This window comes from Fringilla coelebs (assembly GCF_963513975.1).
Source record: "Fringilla coelebs genome assembly, chromosome: 1".
In the NCBI taxonomy this organism is placed as follows: domain Eukaryota; kingdom Metazoa; phylum Chordata; class Aves; order Passeriformes; family Fringillidae; genus Fringilla; species Fringilla coelebs.
In genome coordinates this window covers 117,898,132-117,918,693 of record NC_140028.1, presented here as the reverse complement: position 1 = coordinate 117,918,693, position 20,562 = coordinate 117,898,132, and the positions used below count along the sequence as shown (strand labels likewise).

The 20,562-nt window shown below is 40.8% G+C and overlaps 1 protein-coding gene across 1 annotated transcript in view; it reads right to left on the bottom strand.

Annotated features, from left to right (window-relative positions):
• The window catches only part of RFTN1 (raftlin, lipid raft linker 1), a 96,048-nt gene that overhangs the window by 4,455 nt on the left and 71,031 nt on the right, over positions 1-20,562 (bottom strand). The window contains exons 7-9 of the mRNA XM_084220926.1: positions 13,899-14,014; positions 3,111-3,214; positions 1,672-1,753 (exon numbers count right to left, since the gene is read on the bottom strand). Coding sequence (XP_084077052.1) covers positions 1,672-1,753; positions 3,111-3,214; positions 13,899-14,014 — 302 coding nt within the window. The remainder of the gene's footprint in view (positions 1-1,671; positions 1,754-3,110; positions 3,215-13,898; positions 14,015-20,562) is intronic.

Below are 20,562 nucleotides of genomic sequence, written 5' to 3'. Positions count from 1 at the left end.
CTGAGAGCTTTGGATGTTGTATGTGGAGAATATTCAACAGTTTTTAATCAAATGCTTGGGTTGGCATCTTTGATGTGACACAAATACTACTTAGAGACGTTGAACCAGTCCTACATGCCTTTACAGAACTATAATCAAGGTATGTCATCCTTCCCTGACCTTTGGTATGAAAATGTGCTGTAGTGATTTTTGCCCTCAAATATATCTGTATATTTAAGACTGCCAATGAGTGAGCCCTTTGTTTTGTCAACCAGACATTGTTAAATAAGCTTTTATAACCTGGAATGAAAAAAACTTAAACAAAGTTTCAAGTCATCTGGATGGTATGTATGTGTTATTATAATACAAGAAATCAGCATCATACTTCTTTCTCTACTTGAAGATGAACAACCACATTTGGATTCCCATCCCTTCCACTAAAACCACACACAGTGGTAGGAAAAGAATGACCAAATACAGGCACTCTAACACTCATCCCAAGATCCCTTTAATCACCTGAAAACAAAGAGAGAAAACAAGGAAAGTGGGCTTTGTAACAAGTTCACACAGTATTCTGGGCTCCAGCTTTGCTAATGAGAGAGGGTAAATCCTAAATCACTCACACTCCCAGCAAGTTCTCTCCTGCTTCAGTCAGTTCAAACACTCCCCTGGTCTGCACTGTATCAAAAAGACAACTTCCACAGAACCAGGCTCCAAAACAGTGAGGGCTTCATAGATGAGAACTATCTGCAATTATCTAAACTGTTGGGTTAAATGCTCCTCATGTTCAGCTCTGCTCAGAATTTCCTATCTCCTGCTGCAGCTCAGCTCTGCATGGAATCAAGCACCCACTCCTGCAGGTGACATTGGGCTGGCAGCACTCACCAAAGCCCACAGAGCCAGAACTAAAACAAGGCTGCATTAGTCAGCAACCTCATTGACACATGGTTCCAGAGATCTTTTCCATACTGCATCTAGCTTTTCTGATCCCTTGCATACTGAAAGGGCAAGGCAAATTTGACCCTTGTAGAAAGGCCATCGCTTTCTGTTTCCAGCCCCTGTATTTCTCTCTCCAGCTGTATGGCATGACAGGTTTGGGCGGGGTTTAAACACACAGCTGTGTGTTTAAAAATGGAAGCGGGAATACATACATGCATCCATATCCATATATCATCAGCTGTCAGTATGTCTTTGGATAATTTAGCTGGATTCTAGAAGCTTTTCTTGGTTAAATTACAACAGAATCCATTAATATTCACACAACAGAAACACCTGCCAAGATCAGGCCCACATTGTGCCAGGTTCTACCAAAACAGTGAGAAATAGAGAGAACAAGAGGGCAGTTTAAACAGAAAATACAGGAAACAGGTGAGAGAAAATAGTGTTGGTTCCACCTTACAGGCCCTCAACATGAAAGAATTTTAGGTCTAAATGGAGGTTTATGGCTGGTTTACTATGAAGAAAAATCTCCATTTCTTACACTGCTGTGAGTTCATCAGAGAATGAAATCTAGGAGCTTTGACATCATTTGAGCATTTTTTGTTTCTTTCATTTGAACAGTACCATTCCTTCTGTCTCACTACTGTATCACAGAAACATTGAATAGGCTATTTTGTTTCTATGGGAAATCAATTTCAATATAAAAATACCACCAGTGAAACCCAAAAAAACCAGAAACTCAAGGTTATTTACCTTAGATTCTTTCTTCTTTGCTTTCTGGGGCAAAGAAGGTCTCTGAAGAAATACAATTTGCTTTGTAGATAAATTCCCCTCCCTGAAAAGAAACAAATGCACACTCCAGAGAATGAATTAAATTCACATCCAGCATCATTCAAAGCGAAAATCCATCTCAGTCACTTATTTCTGCAGGTCAAAGAAGAACAAAATGAAGAATGATCCTCACAATGCCTGTCCCTAGTGTCTGTGAGCAGCCTGGTATTTTGGGGGGCAGGGAGACGGGAATGTTCAGACTGATAGAGCCTGTCAGCCTATGACACAGTTTTGCTGAATGTTTTAGCATTAGTGTGTAAACACAGAATAAATTGTTTAGAACAAAAAGGAAGAAACCCAAGAGCCCCAGTGTCTCAGCAACACTGGAGACTTTGTTCCTTCCCCCCCTCCAGGGGCACTGATCTGGAACGGGGAGGCGTGCTCCCTGTAGGTCTGCAGCATGGCAGGAGGAACCACCAGGTGGGTGCCCTTTGCACTGACCTCTGTTACTCAAGGTATTAGTGGGATACAGAAAGCTGAAAGAAAATTATATATATATATATATATCTTTTAAGAGTCAGGGATTACAAATCATAACTGTGATTTTCTATTCATTCTTACCTTTAAACATTTATGTAAAACTTAAATACAGTTTCTCCTTCAACACAGATGGCCTTTTACTTTTTAGGTTTTTCTGTGTAGGAGTAGTCTTCATCCAAATCTCACAAAGAGCTGGGCATATTAATTAAGATTAAAAAATCACAACTGATTATAGTGGTGTATATATAAAAACAAATATATTCCTGACTAGTGAAAACTCAGAAAGCACCATCTTCATGATTAACAGGTGGTATGATTGTTTTTCACCAGTTAGGAAGATTATTTTAAATAAAGTGATTTGCATTTATATTTTAAAACTCAGAATATAAATAATAGCAAAGTAGACACAGAATTATTGTACCTGCACACAAGGCTACTCAAGCAGTGACACACTAATCTCACAGGGTTCTGCTCAGCTAGACTGTATCAGCAGCATTAGACAGACATCTATTAAGAATAAAATTACTTTTCTTCAGCTAGACAACATCTCACTCCAAACATTACACACATTTTGCCTTTGCTCTAAAGGGACGTTACTGGAAGATCCAGAGCAGGAATTTTACAGTCACAGAGTTTAGAGAGCTGCAGAAACAACACCCAGAAAATTCATGCAGAAACCACATTGCCACCTTGTAGTCTTTCTGCCCACCAGACATGTGCTTCCTGGCACATGTGGCTTGTGAGGCTCGGAAAACCCCGAGAACAGCTGCAGCAGGCTTTGCAAGGAAATCCACACTGACTGCACAGGGAACTGCTTGTGCAGACTGTGGTGCTTGTACAGCAACTTCCCTGGCCAAACGGCAGCACCCACCCCTCCCTACCTGTTTGTCTTCACAATGGGAGTGGGAAGCACACACGTCAGCTGCCAGCCGTACATGGCAAGGGAATTCAGCAGCGGAACGTAATCTGTCTGCACTTCAACTCCCTGGGGAAGGAAAAGCAACAGTTGGCATCATCACTTGGAGTGTGACATTCAGCTTGACTCCAAAAAAAAACCCAAGAAAAAATACATGTACGCATTTTCTCAGAGGAAAAAAGGGGTTTTGCACCAAAGTGGGTCATGTTTTATGTTCAGCTAGGCAGGAAGGAAAATGTTCAAAAACATGAGACAAATGATCGACCGCCCATACATCCCAAACTGTTAAAGGAGTTTGTTTAAAATGGTAAACATCTGTGATCTTGTTCTTACACTGCCTGACTCATCCATCTAGCTTTAGATCGTTCCAGATCTGAACAGGATAAATTCATTGTATGTTATCAATTATCTCCTCCTGAGAAAAATTATGCTCAAGTAGTTAAAAAATGACAGTATTCCTTTGCTCGGATTCTGCACTTGTCTAAGCTTCAGTTAATCCTGAGTATCTGCACTGAAATCAGTCGTGTTGCTCTACCATGATGGATCAAAAGGAAAATATCCAACAGCAGCAACAAAAAATATAAGTACGAGCCTGTTCCTTTTATCACTCACAAATACACATTGCTGCCTTCTTATTTTGAATCAGGATATCTGTGGGGGAGACGAAAAGCTTTGGCTTTCAGTGCAGGAGTCTGGCTCCTGCTGCACATCTACCCAGCAGAGCCTTGCTCTTTCCCTTTCAACTAAATGGCAGACCTTACAATCCACGCAGAAAGGACCACTGGTGGTTTCAACAAAGATTATTCCAGTGAGGTGTGTAATTGCCAAGACTGCCAGTAATTTAATGAATAGATGCTACAGCATATTTACTGGTTTTTAATTTTAATAAACACAAAGCAGACAAATGGTAACTACTAGTCTCTACAAATATAACTAAATTTGATTGGAATAACAATTACATTTGCCAAAAAGCTCAGGCACTTACACTGGTTTCACGTGCACGTAAGGAGTTTTAACTGCCAATTCGCAACACTGGGGAAGGCACAATAGTTTTGCAGCTCCAAAAAATCCATTTTTCCACAGTAATGAAACAGTCATTTGATCAGAACTAATCCAAATCCTGCTGTAGTTATTTCAAGGTATTTTAGTGAATTCCAATCTCAGCTGTTCCTTTCTTCTAACAAATGTAATTTAGGTCACTTATATCTTTATAACTGAATGGCTGCCTGACTATACCTATTAAAAACCCGATCATGACTACAAGTGCAAATAGCTGAAGAAGCTGTATCAGTCCTGCTTAAAAGGAAAATGTTTTAAATCTTTACCCCAGAAAGTGCCTGCATGAGAACACTACTAATGTTACTTCTGTAACAGAGGCTTGTGGGGGCTTAGTGAGGTAGTGCTACTTTAAACCATCACCCTGTACAAACTGAATTTGTGACTCTGGGAGAGGAATGAGACACCCTGCAAGAGGGGGGCAATACCACACAGCCCTTGTGTCCACTGGAGCCATCAGGACTCATCCTGCAGCTGTGATCATGGTAGATTCAGAGTATCCTTTGACTCTCATTTCCCTCTGGAAGAGGGATATTTGTGCACTCTTTCCAGTTTTTAAAATAGAGTGAGTGTCCAAGGGTAATAAAAAAATCATGACATATCTAGATGCCTTTAAGATGTCACAAAAAGATGTATTAATAACACACTGGGATTTATGAGATTGGTCAACAATGCCTTCAAAAAATAAAGATGAAAATATGCAACACAATGATTAAGAGTAAGGTCAGAGCAGCTACCATCACAAGCTCTTCATGAGGTGCCACATAAAAGGACCTGTCTAAAACATTCCCTCCATCAAACAGTGTTTGCAGAGGAAAAACCAGAAGGAGCTCACTCATTTAGAGGAGGGAAGCAGATCAGGAAAGACTGGCACAGCAGAGCTTGTCTGTGCCCTAAGGAACATCTTGTGTTGTAAAGAGGATTTCTATTTTGAATTCATTGCCTGAGGTGGGTGATTAGCAGGAAGAACCTTCTTCTTGCATCAGGATGTGCAACAAATGTCAGAAATCAGAGGGAGATTATGGCAATGAGGAAGGACATCAATACCACGCAGAGCTCATTTGGCTGCTGTAGAAGCCAAATTGTTTCAGGGACATGCCATCACTCCTGCCACAGCCCCCTGTCCCTGCAGGCTCTGAGCAGCAAAACAGGGCTGGCTTGGGACCTGTCTGACTTGTCAGGATTAAGCATCATCTGCAGCAGATGATGGTGTATTTCCCAACCCAGTGGTGCAGAAAGGAAACAAGCAGGTAAGGACATCCAAAAGGGTAAGTTACCAGAAAATAAATTTAAGTCAATTAGGCCTAAAAAACCTTTTTTAAATTTTTTTTTAATCTGGCAGTTTAAAAAAATCAAAACCAGCCAACCTATTTAAAGAGTTCTACACAGCTGTTACAAAAAGACGACCTCTTATTTTTTCCATGTGCTGGTACCCAGCACTCCAGTGTGCCTGTTGGGCTGTCTGGAGGCAGGAGGTGTGTACATGATGCAGAGGTGTTCCCTCCTCTGAGCTCCTCAGGCCCTTTAACAAGCTCCCTCCAACACCAGGACACTTCACTGGAGTCAGACACTGCACCTCATCTCCAGGTCCTTGGGGAACAGACTATTCCCAATAATTGGCTGAGTTTGAAGATGACAGACAAGAGGAAGGAGTCACTCCAAAATAAACAGGTTAATCCACATGGCCTTCAAACTCCTGACTTGCAAATACAGATAATTGAAGCTTTTTTTAAGACCACATGAAATTATTCTCCCTCCCCCTCCTGAATCATCAGCTGTAATTCTATCCCACGAGTGGAACTTGTGTGCCAGCAGGAGTCACAGTTATACAGACCTTTAATTGGTGTCATATTAAATGTTTTAAAAAGCAAAAATGCTTCTAAACAAACAATATACTGGGGGATGGGTACAGAGGAAAAGAGTAATCTTGTATTCGTTTTACATTTAATACAGTAATTATTTTATCTACTATTATTAGAGACAACAGAAATGAAATTTCAAGCACACCACTCCCTCAAATAAAAGTGCAAAAATGCTCTTTTCTAACTAGCAAATACTGGATTTGAACACCAGTAGAAGTAGGAAAAAACCGTGCCAGAGCTCTCCTGAAAAAGAAGTGTTCAAACAATGCATCTCAAACTGGGAGACATTTCATTCACTGAAAGGGTGGAAAATTTTAATTAACTTGCTTCCCACTCTCCTGTGGATGATAAGTAATCTCTGATCACACCTTGAGTGTCAAGAAGCCAGAGCATATTGAGCTAGGATTTTCCCTTGACTTGCATCACATGAAAAGAATTCTTTTTATTTGTGGGTGTATTGTTTGTTTCCAGCATTTTTTCCTTTCACAGTTGCTTCTGCTCATTAGGAGGGAAAAAAAAAAAAGATAAAAAAAAGGATAAGAAAAATATCTAGGGCAAGCCACACAAACAACTGCATTAACAATTTTTCTTTTCTTTCCCCCCCCTACTGCGGCAATTTTAACCACAGCAAGATAATAAACAAGACAACTACTAAGCTCTTGTGAGACAGAAGTGCTTCAGAAATCATTCTTTCCTGGGCTAAGTCAATGTGATTTTGTTACAAGGCAGCTATGGATTGTCACTATTTAATATTTTTTTCCAACATGGATTAAAGAGTAGTAGATTGAAAATCCCATTAAATAAATCTTAATAAAACCTTTATCAGCAAATCCTAACAGACTGCGTACCAAAATTTACTGACAGATGGCAAAGAGGATGGGAAGTAAAAAAAAAAACCAAGTTGCTTTGAAAGTGTAACCTACTGTTTGTTGCAGCAAATGGGCACTGCATTCAAACCCAGCTCCTTACAAAAAACAGAGGGATGCCACGAGGGCGGCACCATGCACCCCCAGCCAAGGCTGGCTACCAGTCCCCAGCTCTGCCAAAGCCAAAGCTTTTCTGTCCCTGGACACTGAAGGGAGGAAAGGGAAGTGGCAAAAGCAGGACTTGCACCTTAGTGGAAAAGAAAGAAAATGCAATAAGAGAAATTGAATACCTGGACTGTGCAAGAATGACACAACAAAAGTGTGCTGCAAACGTTTTATGTTTGCAGTAACACAGCTGACATGGGGACTAAATTCAAGCTCTAAATTTGTGAATTATTTGCCTTTTTCCTTTTCAGACTTCTTCCAACAGATAATTTCTGCTGACAGTGTAACAGTATTAGACCATTAAAAATATTTATTGGAAGCAAAAGGGAAGTTTCACAAATGCTTCAGCAATAAAAAAGTTGGACTTTGTTCCTCTAGTACTGAGCTGCTCCTGAATCTCCATGTGTAACACACCACAGCATGTTGCTGGCAGACACTTGCTACACATCCATTAGCTGTGGAGCAGGGGGCTGTGGGATGGCTCCTGCATCCTTGGAAACCACCAGTAGCTTTGGGAAGCAGGTGGGTCACTGACCAACAAATAGCAGCTGCCAAATGGGGACCTCACTGGAAAGGTAATGGGGAAAAAAAGAGTAATAAATAAATCCACAGGCAGGCTTTTCCCTCAATATTCTGGCCATATGTAATTTAGAGTTATTTACAATTACTAATATATATGTGAATTCCTGCAATGTGAAATATTTTGGAGAATATAGTAATGCTGTAACACTATATTAGGCAGCATTGTGTTAACAGTGTTTCTGCAATTCAGATGTACCCAGTCACAATTTCAGTACACACACAGGGAAAAGAACACAGTACACACACAGGGAAAAATGGTACTGCTGAGTACCATTCACAGCTGGCTCCATATCTAGGGTAAAATGAAAACAACAACCAAAAAACCCTTCCGTGCCCACAATGCCTGCTTCTCTCAGTGACTTCTGTGGGTGCAAATCCTGTTTTCTAGCATGTATATAAACTAACAGAAATATCAGAGTGCTCCTGATACTGCCTGCACCTGTAACATAGAAGTACATTTGCACAGCAACACAATTCTGCATTTATAGAAGCACAGGGTCAGCAGCAAAAGCTGGACAACGTGAATGTCTTGACACAGAGGGGTCTCCACACAGGAGACATCCTATGAGATGTGTTGAACTCACCACTGCACAGAAAATGTACAAATGATGAAACAACTCCACGTAACTGTCCATGAAACACAAAAAATACACGTGATCTAGCAATCCATCAGTACAGTTTCTTCAATGATTCTGGCATTTTTACTTTCACAATTCCTGCAACACTTGAAGTGTACCTTAAGGCGAGCACTGATTTTACTGTTTGCCCATCAATTCTCTGGGGGGAAAATACAACACAGAAAACCACTACTTGAGAACTTATATATTCCAGTGTGCCCTACACACGCAGCTTAATCATCCCCAGGCAGCCTCCCCAACACAATTCCCTTTGGTTATAATTGATTCCCAAACAACATGTGGCTTTTCCCAAAAGGCTTTGTGCACCACTCCCCAGTTATATGAGCAATGATCTATTTCCATGCAAGCACTGCAGCTGAAGCCTAGACCCTGCACTGCCAGTGGCTCACACAGCAGGAAGGCGAGCGCTGCGCTGCCCCTCGCCCACAGGCGGGCTCTGTGTGTGGCCTCTGGGCTCCCTGCACCCACTCCCACACCCCTCAATATGCTCACACAGATGCACCACCCAGGGCACTACTGCCTGGCTGGAGACAGCTACTGAGCAAAAGAAACACGTGCCCTGCATGGTTTTATAGGAAGTGTAAAAGAGGACTGAAATACTTTTTCTCAGCTTGTTCTTAAGTGGGAAGTTTAGATTTGGGATGCTCGCTTTTCTCTTGCAGGTTTTCTGGGTGAGCAGAGAATTAATTCTTAGAAAACTGTGACAGCTGGGAAGGATTTTTTAATCCATACTGTGCTGAATTTTCAGTCTCTTTACTTCAAGTGCCCTTTATTCACATGGCAGAAGCATTCACCTTGTTAGATGTTCAATGCTACCAGAACCACAAGAAATTATCAGGGACATTCCAAGTTCATATTGTTAGATTCTGTTACTACATTAATCATCAAAACCAATGAAAAGATTATGGAACTCAATCAATTGAACTCAATGGATTTTAATTAATTTTAAACCTATGTCTACTGAGTTCAGCAGAAAAATATATTTGTATGTATGTGTATATGTGGCTTTCATACCTTCTATAAAGGAAAGAAATAAGAATTAATTTAAAAATATTGGAAGATAAGAGGCTCCTGAAGGTTTTTGTTCAGCTCTTCTTAAAAAGCAACAAGAATTCAGCAACAGACACTGCTGAAATCTTTTGCCCAGGCAGCACATCTGTCCTTTGAGCGGTAAAGAGGGTCATACACACGATTCCCCTGGGCTTTTCATGCCCATTGCCATCAGCTCCTTGGCTGACCTGGCCATGCCTTTCTCTAGTGGCCAGAGACAGCAGAACATGGCTTAACTGACATATGACCTAAATCAGATCTACAGACAAATCAAATCCTTATTTCCAGAGAATTTGTTTCAAGGCTTACATTAAGGCAACTTGCAACATAGGCTCAGCAGAGATAATTTTTAAATCTTTTGTTATGTCGCACTTTAAAAGGTTTACCATGTCTACGATGGAGACTGACCCCATTCAAGTCTGCCAGGGAAAGGGCAACACCACAATATATGGCAGCACCACAATATATCTGAGATTTTAGTTCATGTCAGTACACCAAAGGTATGGCATAGCAGCAAATACAAAATGATGAATCAGAAGCTCAAGATTTTCAATGAGAAAATATGTGTAAATTAAGGACGATGTTTTCAAAATGAACAGAGCTTCGAAGGCAGCACAATGCAGCAATCTAAAATAAATGTTTTAGCAATCTATTTTAAAGACAGTATTAGCTATTTTGTCTTGGGTAATGGGGAAGGGAAGGTGACAGATTTAGAGTTGGGGAGATGGAAATCATGCAGGCTCTGATTAATCAGAACTGTCTACCCACATTTGCCTACACAAGCAGAATTAAAACCATCAAACAAGTTTTAGGGCCAGTTCTCAGGGACTGCAGTGGAAATAATACGTCCTGACATTTTTAGAGTTAAAGTGATAAGAATGAGTGGATTATTTTGTCATAACAAGTCCTGTGGTCATTTGGAGAGGATACCACAGCTCTACTTTTGAGAAGAAAGAGTTAAATTACTCAGAGCTATTACATCCTGTCTGCTGCTTGGCGGGACCACATACTGTGACAGCTGCGAGCTTTACATCCTCTACAAACTGACATTTTACACACATACTGAGTGCATCACACTGTTCAGCTTGTTTTCTCTATTAGCTTTAGCAATTAAAAAGGCAGCACTTTCCCTGCTAAGAGGTGTGCCAACCCCTCTCTTTTGTGTTAATGCTTAAACAGCAACCCTTTACCTTTTCATTTAGAGAGGTTTTCTTTCTAAAGGGCATCGATACATGCTACATGTCTTCCTTTCTAAAAAAGCTTTCTTCTGTTGTGGCTGGGATTCTTTTGTTTGTTTCTTCTTCCTAATTAGTACAGCACAATACATTTACATTCAGTTCAGACCACAACTGAGTAACTCCAAAGCTCATCCAGATAACCAAATCTGATACAAATTTAAAATAAAGATCCATTATATACATTTATGTCATGCTACCCATCAGGGCTTCTTCCATTGCCTTGGCAGAAATGGAAGTAACAAACAGAAAATGTTAATGTAGACCAGAGCTGAATGTACACCAAAAAAACCCCCAATCTTCTACATAATGAGTCATTCCACTGCTCCATAACTATCTCTGTAACAAACATACTTTGTAAAACTCATAACAGAAAGAAGCCTTTACTGCCTCTTGGACATCTTCTGTCAACACTGAATTCTGTCTCCTTCCCCATTTTACAGTCCCTTCCTCTGCCACTGCATTATTCCATGTTGATAGTAAATAAAGGTGAATTCCAACAAGGTTTAACACTTGGTCTTCTGGGTATGACACTGTGCAAGCGCCTACAGATGCCCCAGCTCCCAGTCCTTCACTGATTCCATGACTTTACCTACCTACACCTATCATGCCTCAGGAAGCATGAGGCAAGATATATCATGGCAAAGTTATTCAAGATGCAGGAGGAGAAAACCAAGACCAGAGGCCAGCTCTGCTCTTTCTCTAAATTGGTAAGACCTTTGCAAGACTTCCCTAATGCCTCAACATTCTTCTTCAGAAAGCTTTTTCTTCCCCATATTCTTCCTCTTTCAGCTTGGTGAGGAACATTTTCATAATGCCCACAAAACAGCCGTGCTTGATTTCAGAAGAGCAAAACTGCCAGGGAAAACCCAGTATCCAAATTTTTAATTACAGCAGAGAATAATCTGATCACACTGACAAGCTCTGTATATGCTATCAGTCAGTTTCTGAAATTGCACATCCCAAATATTATGTCTGGAACAGGAGATTCTCAGCATTAGCCCTCACAAAGACATGATGTGTACCACTACAGCATCTCCTGACACACCAGATGGCATTGGGAGGTTCGTTCCTTAATCTGTTGACCAGCTGTGCTCTCCAGCATGGAATTGCTAGAATTGAAAGCAAATGATACTCCACCTTCGAGGCCACTAACACTTCAAAGGGCGCTGCTAGAAAATACTCTTTTGCTGAGTCCTGGTGTTCTGGTCAGCACCTGCCAACACAGGATTCCCATTGTCCTTGTCATGAGCTTGACAGAAGCTGTCCTGTGCCCACACAGATAATGCCTGACTTTGTTACAATATCCTACTGAGATGGAGAGCCTTGGATTGGTTGCTTGACAGCCAAACTGGCTCTGGCCAGGAATCCATTTATAACTCAGAAAGCTATTACCAAAATGGCTGTAAGTGATGGTTAAGGAAAAGTAATATGCGTTAGGTCAAGCATGCCCCAAATATTTTGCGTACTTAGTGTGTCTGGTTTCGTTTCTAGCGAAAGAAATCCAGTTTGTGCATTGGGGGACCATTCTGTGAGGTGAAGTGAGCCACACTAAAGATGGATCAGTGGGTTCACTTCAAAAAGGCACTCCTGATCTGAATTAAAATGCTTGTGTGAACACAAGATCCTCTAAACTTCCTGGACGCACAACCTTGTCCAGAAAGGAGTTCCACAGATCTGCCGCATAAATAATTATCTGAAATCTCTCTCTTTTGTTTGCTTTGCACCTGGCTCTGACCAGCACCATTTGGCACTCAGTTCTTATACTGGAAGAGATGGCAAACAATCCCTATTAACTTCTTTCCCATGTTTTAGGAGCTCTCTACCCATTCCATTCCCTGCAACTCTTCTCTTTTCCAGGGTAAAAGGACACATATGTAAAGTCTTCCTAATATGGAAGCTGTGTCACTGACCATGCCCGCTCTCTTCTCTGAATGATTACTGAGCTAATACAGCCTTCTGAAATAAGGTGCTGTCAAACACAGCTTACACAGTAGTATGAAGTAGTATATACTTGCTGTTTCAACCTCTATTCATTTCCTAACAGTTTAAAACACATGGTTAACATTAATGCTTCTTAACATTTGCCTTCTTGATCAGCCCTGACCTAATGCACTCATGAAACCATCTGTCATTACCCCAAAACCTTGTTCCTGAGTGGCAACAATGCAATTTGACCCTAAAAATGAACAAGAATTTACAGTCAAGTCTGTCATAAATGGAATAGCATTTAATGCAATAAAGGAATCATTTTTCAGACACACATCAGCAACAAGAAAAGCTGCTATTAAGGCAGCTTGTTAACTCTGCAACTCTGCAAGTTGTTTGTAGCCATTACTATTTGGCCATTGCTTGCTGCACTACAAAACCATCATCTACTAACAAAGCTCTTAATCTTAGTCTCTTGGAATTTTACACACTTACTCTAGCATCTGTTCCATTTTCCCTTAATCTGGTCTTCTGGCATGTGTGTGCCAAAAGGAGGGATTATTTGTCTGAGGATTTTACACCCTTTACAATACATTCCAAGTGAAATGATCAGGTATTGCCTTTATAGAGACACAGCACCTATTTATAGCAAACATCAGAGAGAACAAAAAAAAAAAACACCTTCTAAAAGCTATACAACTACTTCTTCCCCCAACCTCCCATGTTCTTTTTGCTTCAAGTCACAAAGAATTTAAGCCCAGCTTTTCAAACACAGAAGTATTGTGTGTATAAAACTTGCTGTGGAAGACCGGTACTGACCAATCTGGCCTAAGCAGTGCTTCTACTGATCTGTGTGGGCACCTGGACCTGCAGAAGGCCAAGTTGTGGTTTGTCTATAGGGGCCTACCCAGAATACGCAGTTTTTTCAGCATATGAAGGAGGACAAACAGAGCCCAGGCAGCTCTCCATGCCTTCCTGCTGCAGCTAAGCCTGCCTACCTAAAGGGGCTGCCCTTTTTAGAACTGCGATGCTACAATGACTTGTGTGATCATGTTGCCCTGACAACCAATGGAGATTCCCGGTGCAGTTAATCTAGCAGACATCTGTAATTTTGAGACAGATAGCCCTGAGTTTCATTGCTCACAGTCACTCATATTTCCTACCCTCCAAAAACAACAGGAGGTTGAGATCCAAAGTGTGTACAAACCCAGAGTGTGGGGAACTGGCATTACTGTTAACATTGCATCCCTTCACTTTTGCTGCCTGGCTGGTACTGTTGCAGCACAGATCAGTACACGAGAGTCTGTCTCACAGTCTTGGAGTGTTTTGATTTACAAAAAAAAGTCAAAGAAGAAAGACTGTACACATACCTTCAAGACAGTCCACTGCTCTACCACAATTGCATCGTAGCCCTGCGTGGTTTTACTGTCTTCCACAGCAAAATCTTCGAAGAGAAATACTCCATCCATTGTCCCGTGTAAAGAATCTGTGAAAACACAGGGCTGCCTGTAAGCTTCATAGAAGACACTCTGTGTGTAGTGAGGCATATGAATTTATTAACAACATATTCTCCCAAGGATGTTACTATAAACTTCATTGACATTCTCTGATAATCTAGCTCTATTAAATGAATAAGACTTGTATCTCTAGGAGTTTTAAGAGCAATCCTACTCCCTAATGGCAAGCCTTGCTGTCCAATCTGTTACTCCTTTGCCATCAGAAAGCACAGCTCTCCCATTCTGAGCAGGCAAAAGTGATTCAGTCCTCAGTTCAGCAGTACTGCTCATCTACTTGAAGGTGTAAACACACTAAAAACCATGTCTTATGTCAACATGTTATTTTCAAGGGGTTTTGAAGGTATACTGATTTATTTTTATGATATTTATGATATCGATACTTGTGACTATATCCATTCATTCACACAAGTCCGAACCCTGCATATGGATCAGCCACTGCAGATGCAGTGATCTACACAGACTAAGGATGATCTGGCATATCTGAACAGTGTGAAAGAAAAGATACATTCATAACTATTTAATCAATTTATGAAGGCATTTTGACCATCTGGTTTAGTGCCTCTGTTCTCATTTGCATTCCCTACACGTTCAGCCTTTTTTCAGACAACACATCCTCTTAGAAAGTTACTTGAGCAGCACTTTCTCCTTTAACTCAGCCACATACTCCATAACCAGCAATCACTCCCATATACCAGAACTTAGGTTTTGTCAGCTCCATGACAGAACAGAAACCGAACTGAAAAAACCCCCAACCTTATCTTTCTTTGCTAAAATAAGCTGATTGATGGAACAACAGAATTATGTTTAGGGAAACTGTAAATAAGCAGGACTGTGCTCTTTACAAACAGAGAAAACTTTTCTCACATTGTCAAAAAGTGTCTTTTTCAGCCTTTCTAATATGAACAATATATCTACCCTGTATGACTGATTATAAGACCTTGCTTATTCCCTCCCCCAAATGTTGTATTTTGCATGATAGTTTCCTTACATTTCTAGCAACACTATATTCCTTGAACTGGTATAATACATGTGTTTGAAATGCAGTCACACATGCCAAACTGACAGATTCTTGAACTGACAGGGGAGTTTTCTGGATAAGCCTGCTTAGGTGTTTCATCAGGGTCATCCTGCTTTCCTGGTGAATGTTACAAGGTCAAGAAATGCCAGCAGGAAGGAATTGCTGCCTCCAAGAGAAAACATATATCAAACTCAGAAACAATTTCCACAAAGGAAGCAGTGAAGAGGATTAAGAGGCTTCTTACCTCTTGCAGACACAATCTCAGTCAACATCTTCCAATGTCATTATATGATCTAAATTCAATTTATTATCTGGAAATAACAAATTTGTTGCAGGCAAAGCCCAAGAAAAGACCAGACTCCTACATCTGGAGGCTTATGTCTACACACACACACACACTGCAGCAAGACTGCTGCTGCAGGTGTCAATGCACAGCCCCTCTGTTTCTATTTGCATAGTCCCTTATCCTCTTTTGCTGCTGTTGCAGTCGAGTCATTAAGTTGCAAGTCAGGAGATGCAAATACTTGTCTCTAAACTAAAACAGCTTTTTTTTTTTGGTTCCCTTGTGATGTAAAAAAGCTGTAAACCACTTACTAGGGATTATCCTTGAGATTCTTCTGGGAGACTGAACCAAGAAGAAAAGTACTCTGTCTACTTTCACACTGTTTCCACAGGCAGGTTTCCTGCAACGCTTTTTAAAATAAAGAGACTCAAAGACTCCTCAACACTTCAGCAAGCCAGGATTACACATTGCTCCAAGGTGGATGAGCTGGACTACAAAGCAGTAACTCCTGTCATCCAGACAGATTTCTCATCCAAATGAGAAGAACAGACGTTTTTGTTGTGAAATAACAGGCCAGATCACTAAGTAGATGGGTTACAGGTTTGAAAACACAGGGACAGCAAGCTTGCCACATATCAAAGGGTCCAAGATTTAATTACTGGATTTCATTCAAAAGCAGTACTTCGTTAGACCTGACACTACAAAGGGGGAACCAACTCAATTTCCGTGAAATATCACATTCCAACACCTAAACCCATATCCAAATCTATTTCAGGATGCTAATGTACAAATAGTCCTTTAATTTTCCAAAGCAGGGATGACAGGACAGCACCTAAGACTGAAAGCAGATCCCTACTAGACACAGACATCCAGATCTTGCCAGGGCAGGTTTATACAGCACCAGTGCACTGCTCCTCTATTGTGAATTCCCTTAATGAAATTCAGTGTCACACTGTTGGCACAACTGCAGCTTGAGCTCTTCCCCCCGCCCCGTGTTTGCCAGCTAATTAATAAGCGATCACAACACAATCAGCAGGCGTGTGTTTACACTCACTCGTAAATCATCCTTTATGTTTCACTCTGCTGAACATTCCACTCATGCAATTCACAGCCTCCACATATGTGAGTATGATGGCACATATGCAATGTTTTAGAAACCAATAGCTGAGCTCGGGAGACCCTACAGGCAGCAGAAACTTCACTTGGCAGTGCTGAGTTTATGGCTGGACTTGTGATTCTAAAGGTCTTTTACAACCTAAAAGATTCTTAGATTTTGCTTCTTTGTTGGAAGTACAATGATTACTGCTGAAGGCTACATCCATCAATCATACAATCCATTGATTTTTTTAATGGGTTTTTTTGCTAGTAAAAAAACCCATGGAAAATGAGAAAACTGGAAGGGGAAAAGGATGATGGAAAGACAGCTGCAAATGTAAAGAACAGTGTCTGTTCAACAGAGTGATGCTGGTGAAAAACTCTACAGAAACTGGTTCATGACAATCACTGAGATCTCCCTCTCAACCAGAACCAACCTCCTCTCTCTACCAGTTGTGTCACAGTGTTTTAAACATTCATGCCATGAATGCACACCTGCCAATTCTCACATCTCACACCTTTTACCTTTTACAGGTCATGTACTACACTTCCAGAGAAAAAGAGAGGCACAGGAAAGAATAATTGGATCATTAATTCCTTTGCATGTGAAGCATTTGAATACTGAGAATAATGGAGAGGAGAATGCAGCAGAGAGAAAGATAGCAGGGTCATGTTTTGAAGAAAAAGCACTTAAAACCCATGCTATGCTGTCAGGATCAGCAGGATTTCAGGGAATCTCTTACACAGAGGTGTGGAAGGGCAAAGAAACAGCCAGATGCACTGAGTCTGCAGTACCTTTATCACACAGGCCTCTAGATCTAAGAGCAACTTAAGCTGACAGTCACACAGACTCATAGAATAATTCAGCTGGATGGAGACCTCCAGGAGGTCTCCAGTCCAACCACATGCTCAAAGCAAGTTCAATACAACTGCAGACCATACTGCTCATGGCTTTATCCAGCTGCATCTTCAAAATCTCCAAGAATGGAGATGGCACAACTTCCTGGGCTGCCTTTTCCAGACAGTGATGTTTTCATGATAAGAAAGTGGTTTTTAATATCCAAAAAGGACGTCTCTTATTCCAATTTATGTATATTTTTTCCAATCCTCCTACCACACACCACAATCAAGGGCCTGGATACACCTTTGTGATTTTCTTCTCATAGGCACTGCCAGGCACTGTAAGGTCCCCCAATGCTGTCCTTTCTCCAGGCTCAACTAACTCTCTCAAGAGCTGGTTCATCTTCAGCTTGCTGCCTACTAAAATTCCCCTGGACCTTTCAACAGAGCTGCTACCCAGCCAGCCTGGATTAGTGAAAAAGCCTCTCCCTTCCCAGAGGCAGGACATTTGTCCTCATGGAATTTCAAACAGCTCCTGCTGTCATGTTTTTCCAGCCTGCCCAGGTTCCTCTGGACAGCAGTCCAGTTTTGAGGCACATCAGCTGACTCCTGAGTATGAGATCATCCACAATTTTGACAAAAGCAAGCCTTGTTGCCTCCTTGCATCACTGATAAAATTGTTAAACACAATAAGCCCCAGGAGAGATCTTTGTGGTACTTCACCTTTTACTCCAGGTAAACTGTGACCTCTTAACCACAACCCTCTGAGTCTAGCCATGTAACCAGATTTCTACCCACCCAGACTGCATGGTCCGAGCTTGGATACAAAGATATTGTAGGAGCCACTGCCAACTCCCTTGAGGAATTCACCCAAAATGACATCTACTGCTTTCTCTTCACCCACAAATTGTTATTTTATCACAGAGGACAATCAGTTTCAAGTACGTTCTACTCTTGTTAAATCCATGCTGAATGTCCCCAATCACTGTCCTCTCCTTCATGTGTCCACGAGTTCCAAGAGGACCTACTCAGTGATCCAGCCAGAAACAAGTTGAGGCTGATCATCCTGTAGGTCCCAGGTTTGTCCCTTTTTGGCCTTTTTTTTTTACAGATAGGTGCAACCTTTGCCTGTGTCTGTGAAGACTAAGGCAAAGGAAGCACCAGGTATCTCAGTCTTATCTAGATGTATCTGGTCTTTTTTGCATATCCTCATGTAGGATGAGGTGGATCACAGCACAAATCCTACTGACTGTATCAGTCCAAGCCTAGATTTCCATTGATTATATTGGCACTTTAGGGTGACAACTCACATACAGATTCCTGCAGGCAGACTTTACAGATACATTTATTCAGCTGGATGTTACCTAACCTGCCTACAAAGATCACTCATCTAAAGGTTTAGATGGTCTTTCCAGTTTTCACTGCTTGCTATATACAATATTTCCTGATTCTGATGCAGTTATAGTCTCCTTTGTTAATCTCCTGTTTCAAGATTCAGCTCCTGGAACATGGTGTAAGTTAAAAAGTTTGTTAGAAATTCCAAATATTCATCCATTTGCAATAGCACAGTAAGAAATGCCAATAAACCAGAACATTTTGAATTTGCTGTTTGTAGTATCACTTCCCAATCTCAACTCTTGAATTTCCCAATCTTTTCACTCTTTCTTAAAGAAAAGGCTCTGAAAGTAGAGGTTACAATCAATGTCCTTCCTCTGAAAATGTTCCATTACCACTGCATCTTTTATTAAGGTTTCCTACTGTGCACAAAAAGCTGTTTTCACTGGGTTGTATAAATATTTGATGTAGCTCGATTGACAAAAATGTATTTTGATGTTCTTGCTTCTGATTTACAGGAGGTATATGGGAAAAGATTACTTACTTTACCATGACAGCTGTCTTGGCAGGCAACAATTTTCCTCCTGTTGTCTTTGAACTACAAATTCTCCTTATCGAGGAAAACTAACCTTTAGGCTGCTGTTGCTCTCAATGAGGAAAACTAGCTCTCTGTGGCTTTATGGGGCACGTGACCTGAATGTCTGCCTCTGCTTTGTATTTGCATTCCTCCCCCCTTCTGAATCTTTTCACCTTCAGCACACATAGAGAAAATAATTCCATATGGATGATAAAAATCCCAGTACTTCTGTGGCTAAGGTGACAATAATCGGTCAAAGGCATTGCCGGCTCATCTCTGTCAGAGACAGATGACAGAGACAATCAATCGGACCCTCTTAAAAATCTGACTACTTTCTTCTTCCAAGAAAGTCACGTTTTGTTTCATTTGCTTTGTGTTTAAGTACTGTCAGTGTTTTCTGGCTGGTTGGCTGCCTTTTTCTAGGTTTGAAAGGCAGAAAATTCACAGACAGAATGGTACAACAAACACAAAAATGCTAGGCACTTTAAGAGCTGCAGTTCAAAACAACTGAGGATGAACAGGCTTGTGATTACTCTGTTAAGACATCAAAATACAACCTTGAAGAGGTTTGACTCTTCCTGCCTTCTCACAGCGCTGACTGGAGACTTGCTGCTACAGGAAAGAAGAAGACCCACCTGTTACTTCCTTTCCATTTGGTATCAATCTGCAGCTTGCTGCTACAGACTCCATTCTCACTAGAAGAGGGCAAGGGTGAATTCCTATGGTCACTTTAGATCACTAGGCAGGATCAGTTTACACCTGCCTCTACAGGCAGAATTATCAATTATATGAGCTGGATGAAAAACACCAGCAACGAACTGAGGTGCAAATTTAAATAAAAAACTATTATCTGCCCACATGAGAACATTCAAGGACCAAGCAGGCTACTGTTTCTAACTTACCAGCAAAATCTGAATACATTTAATATATGGCGTAACTCTGCATGATTTACATATTGTGATCAGCAATTGTGTTATATTTCTGTTTATAATTATCTGGTACAATAAGCAAAAAGAAACAATTGGTACCCGTGAACTTTAAAACTCCTTTAAAGACTAATTATTAAACTGTTAGCAGAAGGAAGAAACAGATTTATGATTACTGACAATCTGGAAATCTTCACTTCATTGGGTATTCCAAGGACAAGGGGGAAAAGAAGAAGATAATAACCCTGCTTTTAAGTCTAATAAGCAAAATAATGAATTCATACTTTAAGCCAAAAAGAAAAACAGCCCCCAGAACAAAGAAATGTGATATAGCAAATTAAAGAAAGTATGCTGATACTACCTTAATTTGGAAGAGGATTACTTAGTGAATAAGACTAGATATGAAGAGCTGGACAGGCTGCCATAGAAGTCTAGAAAAAAGT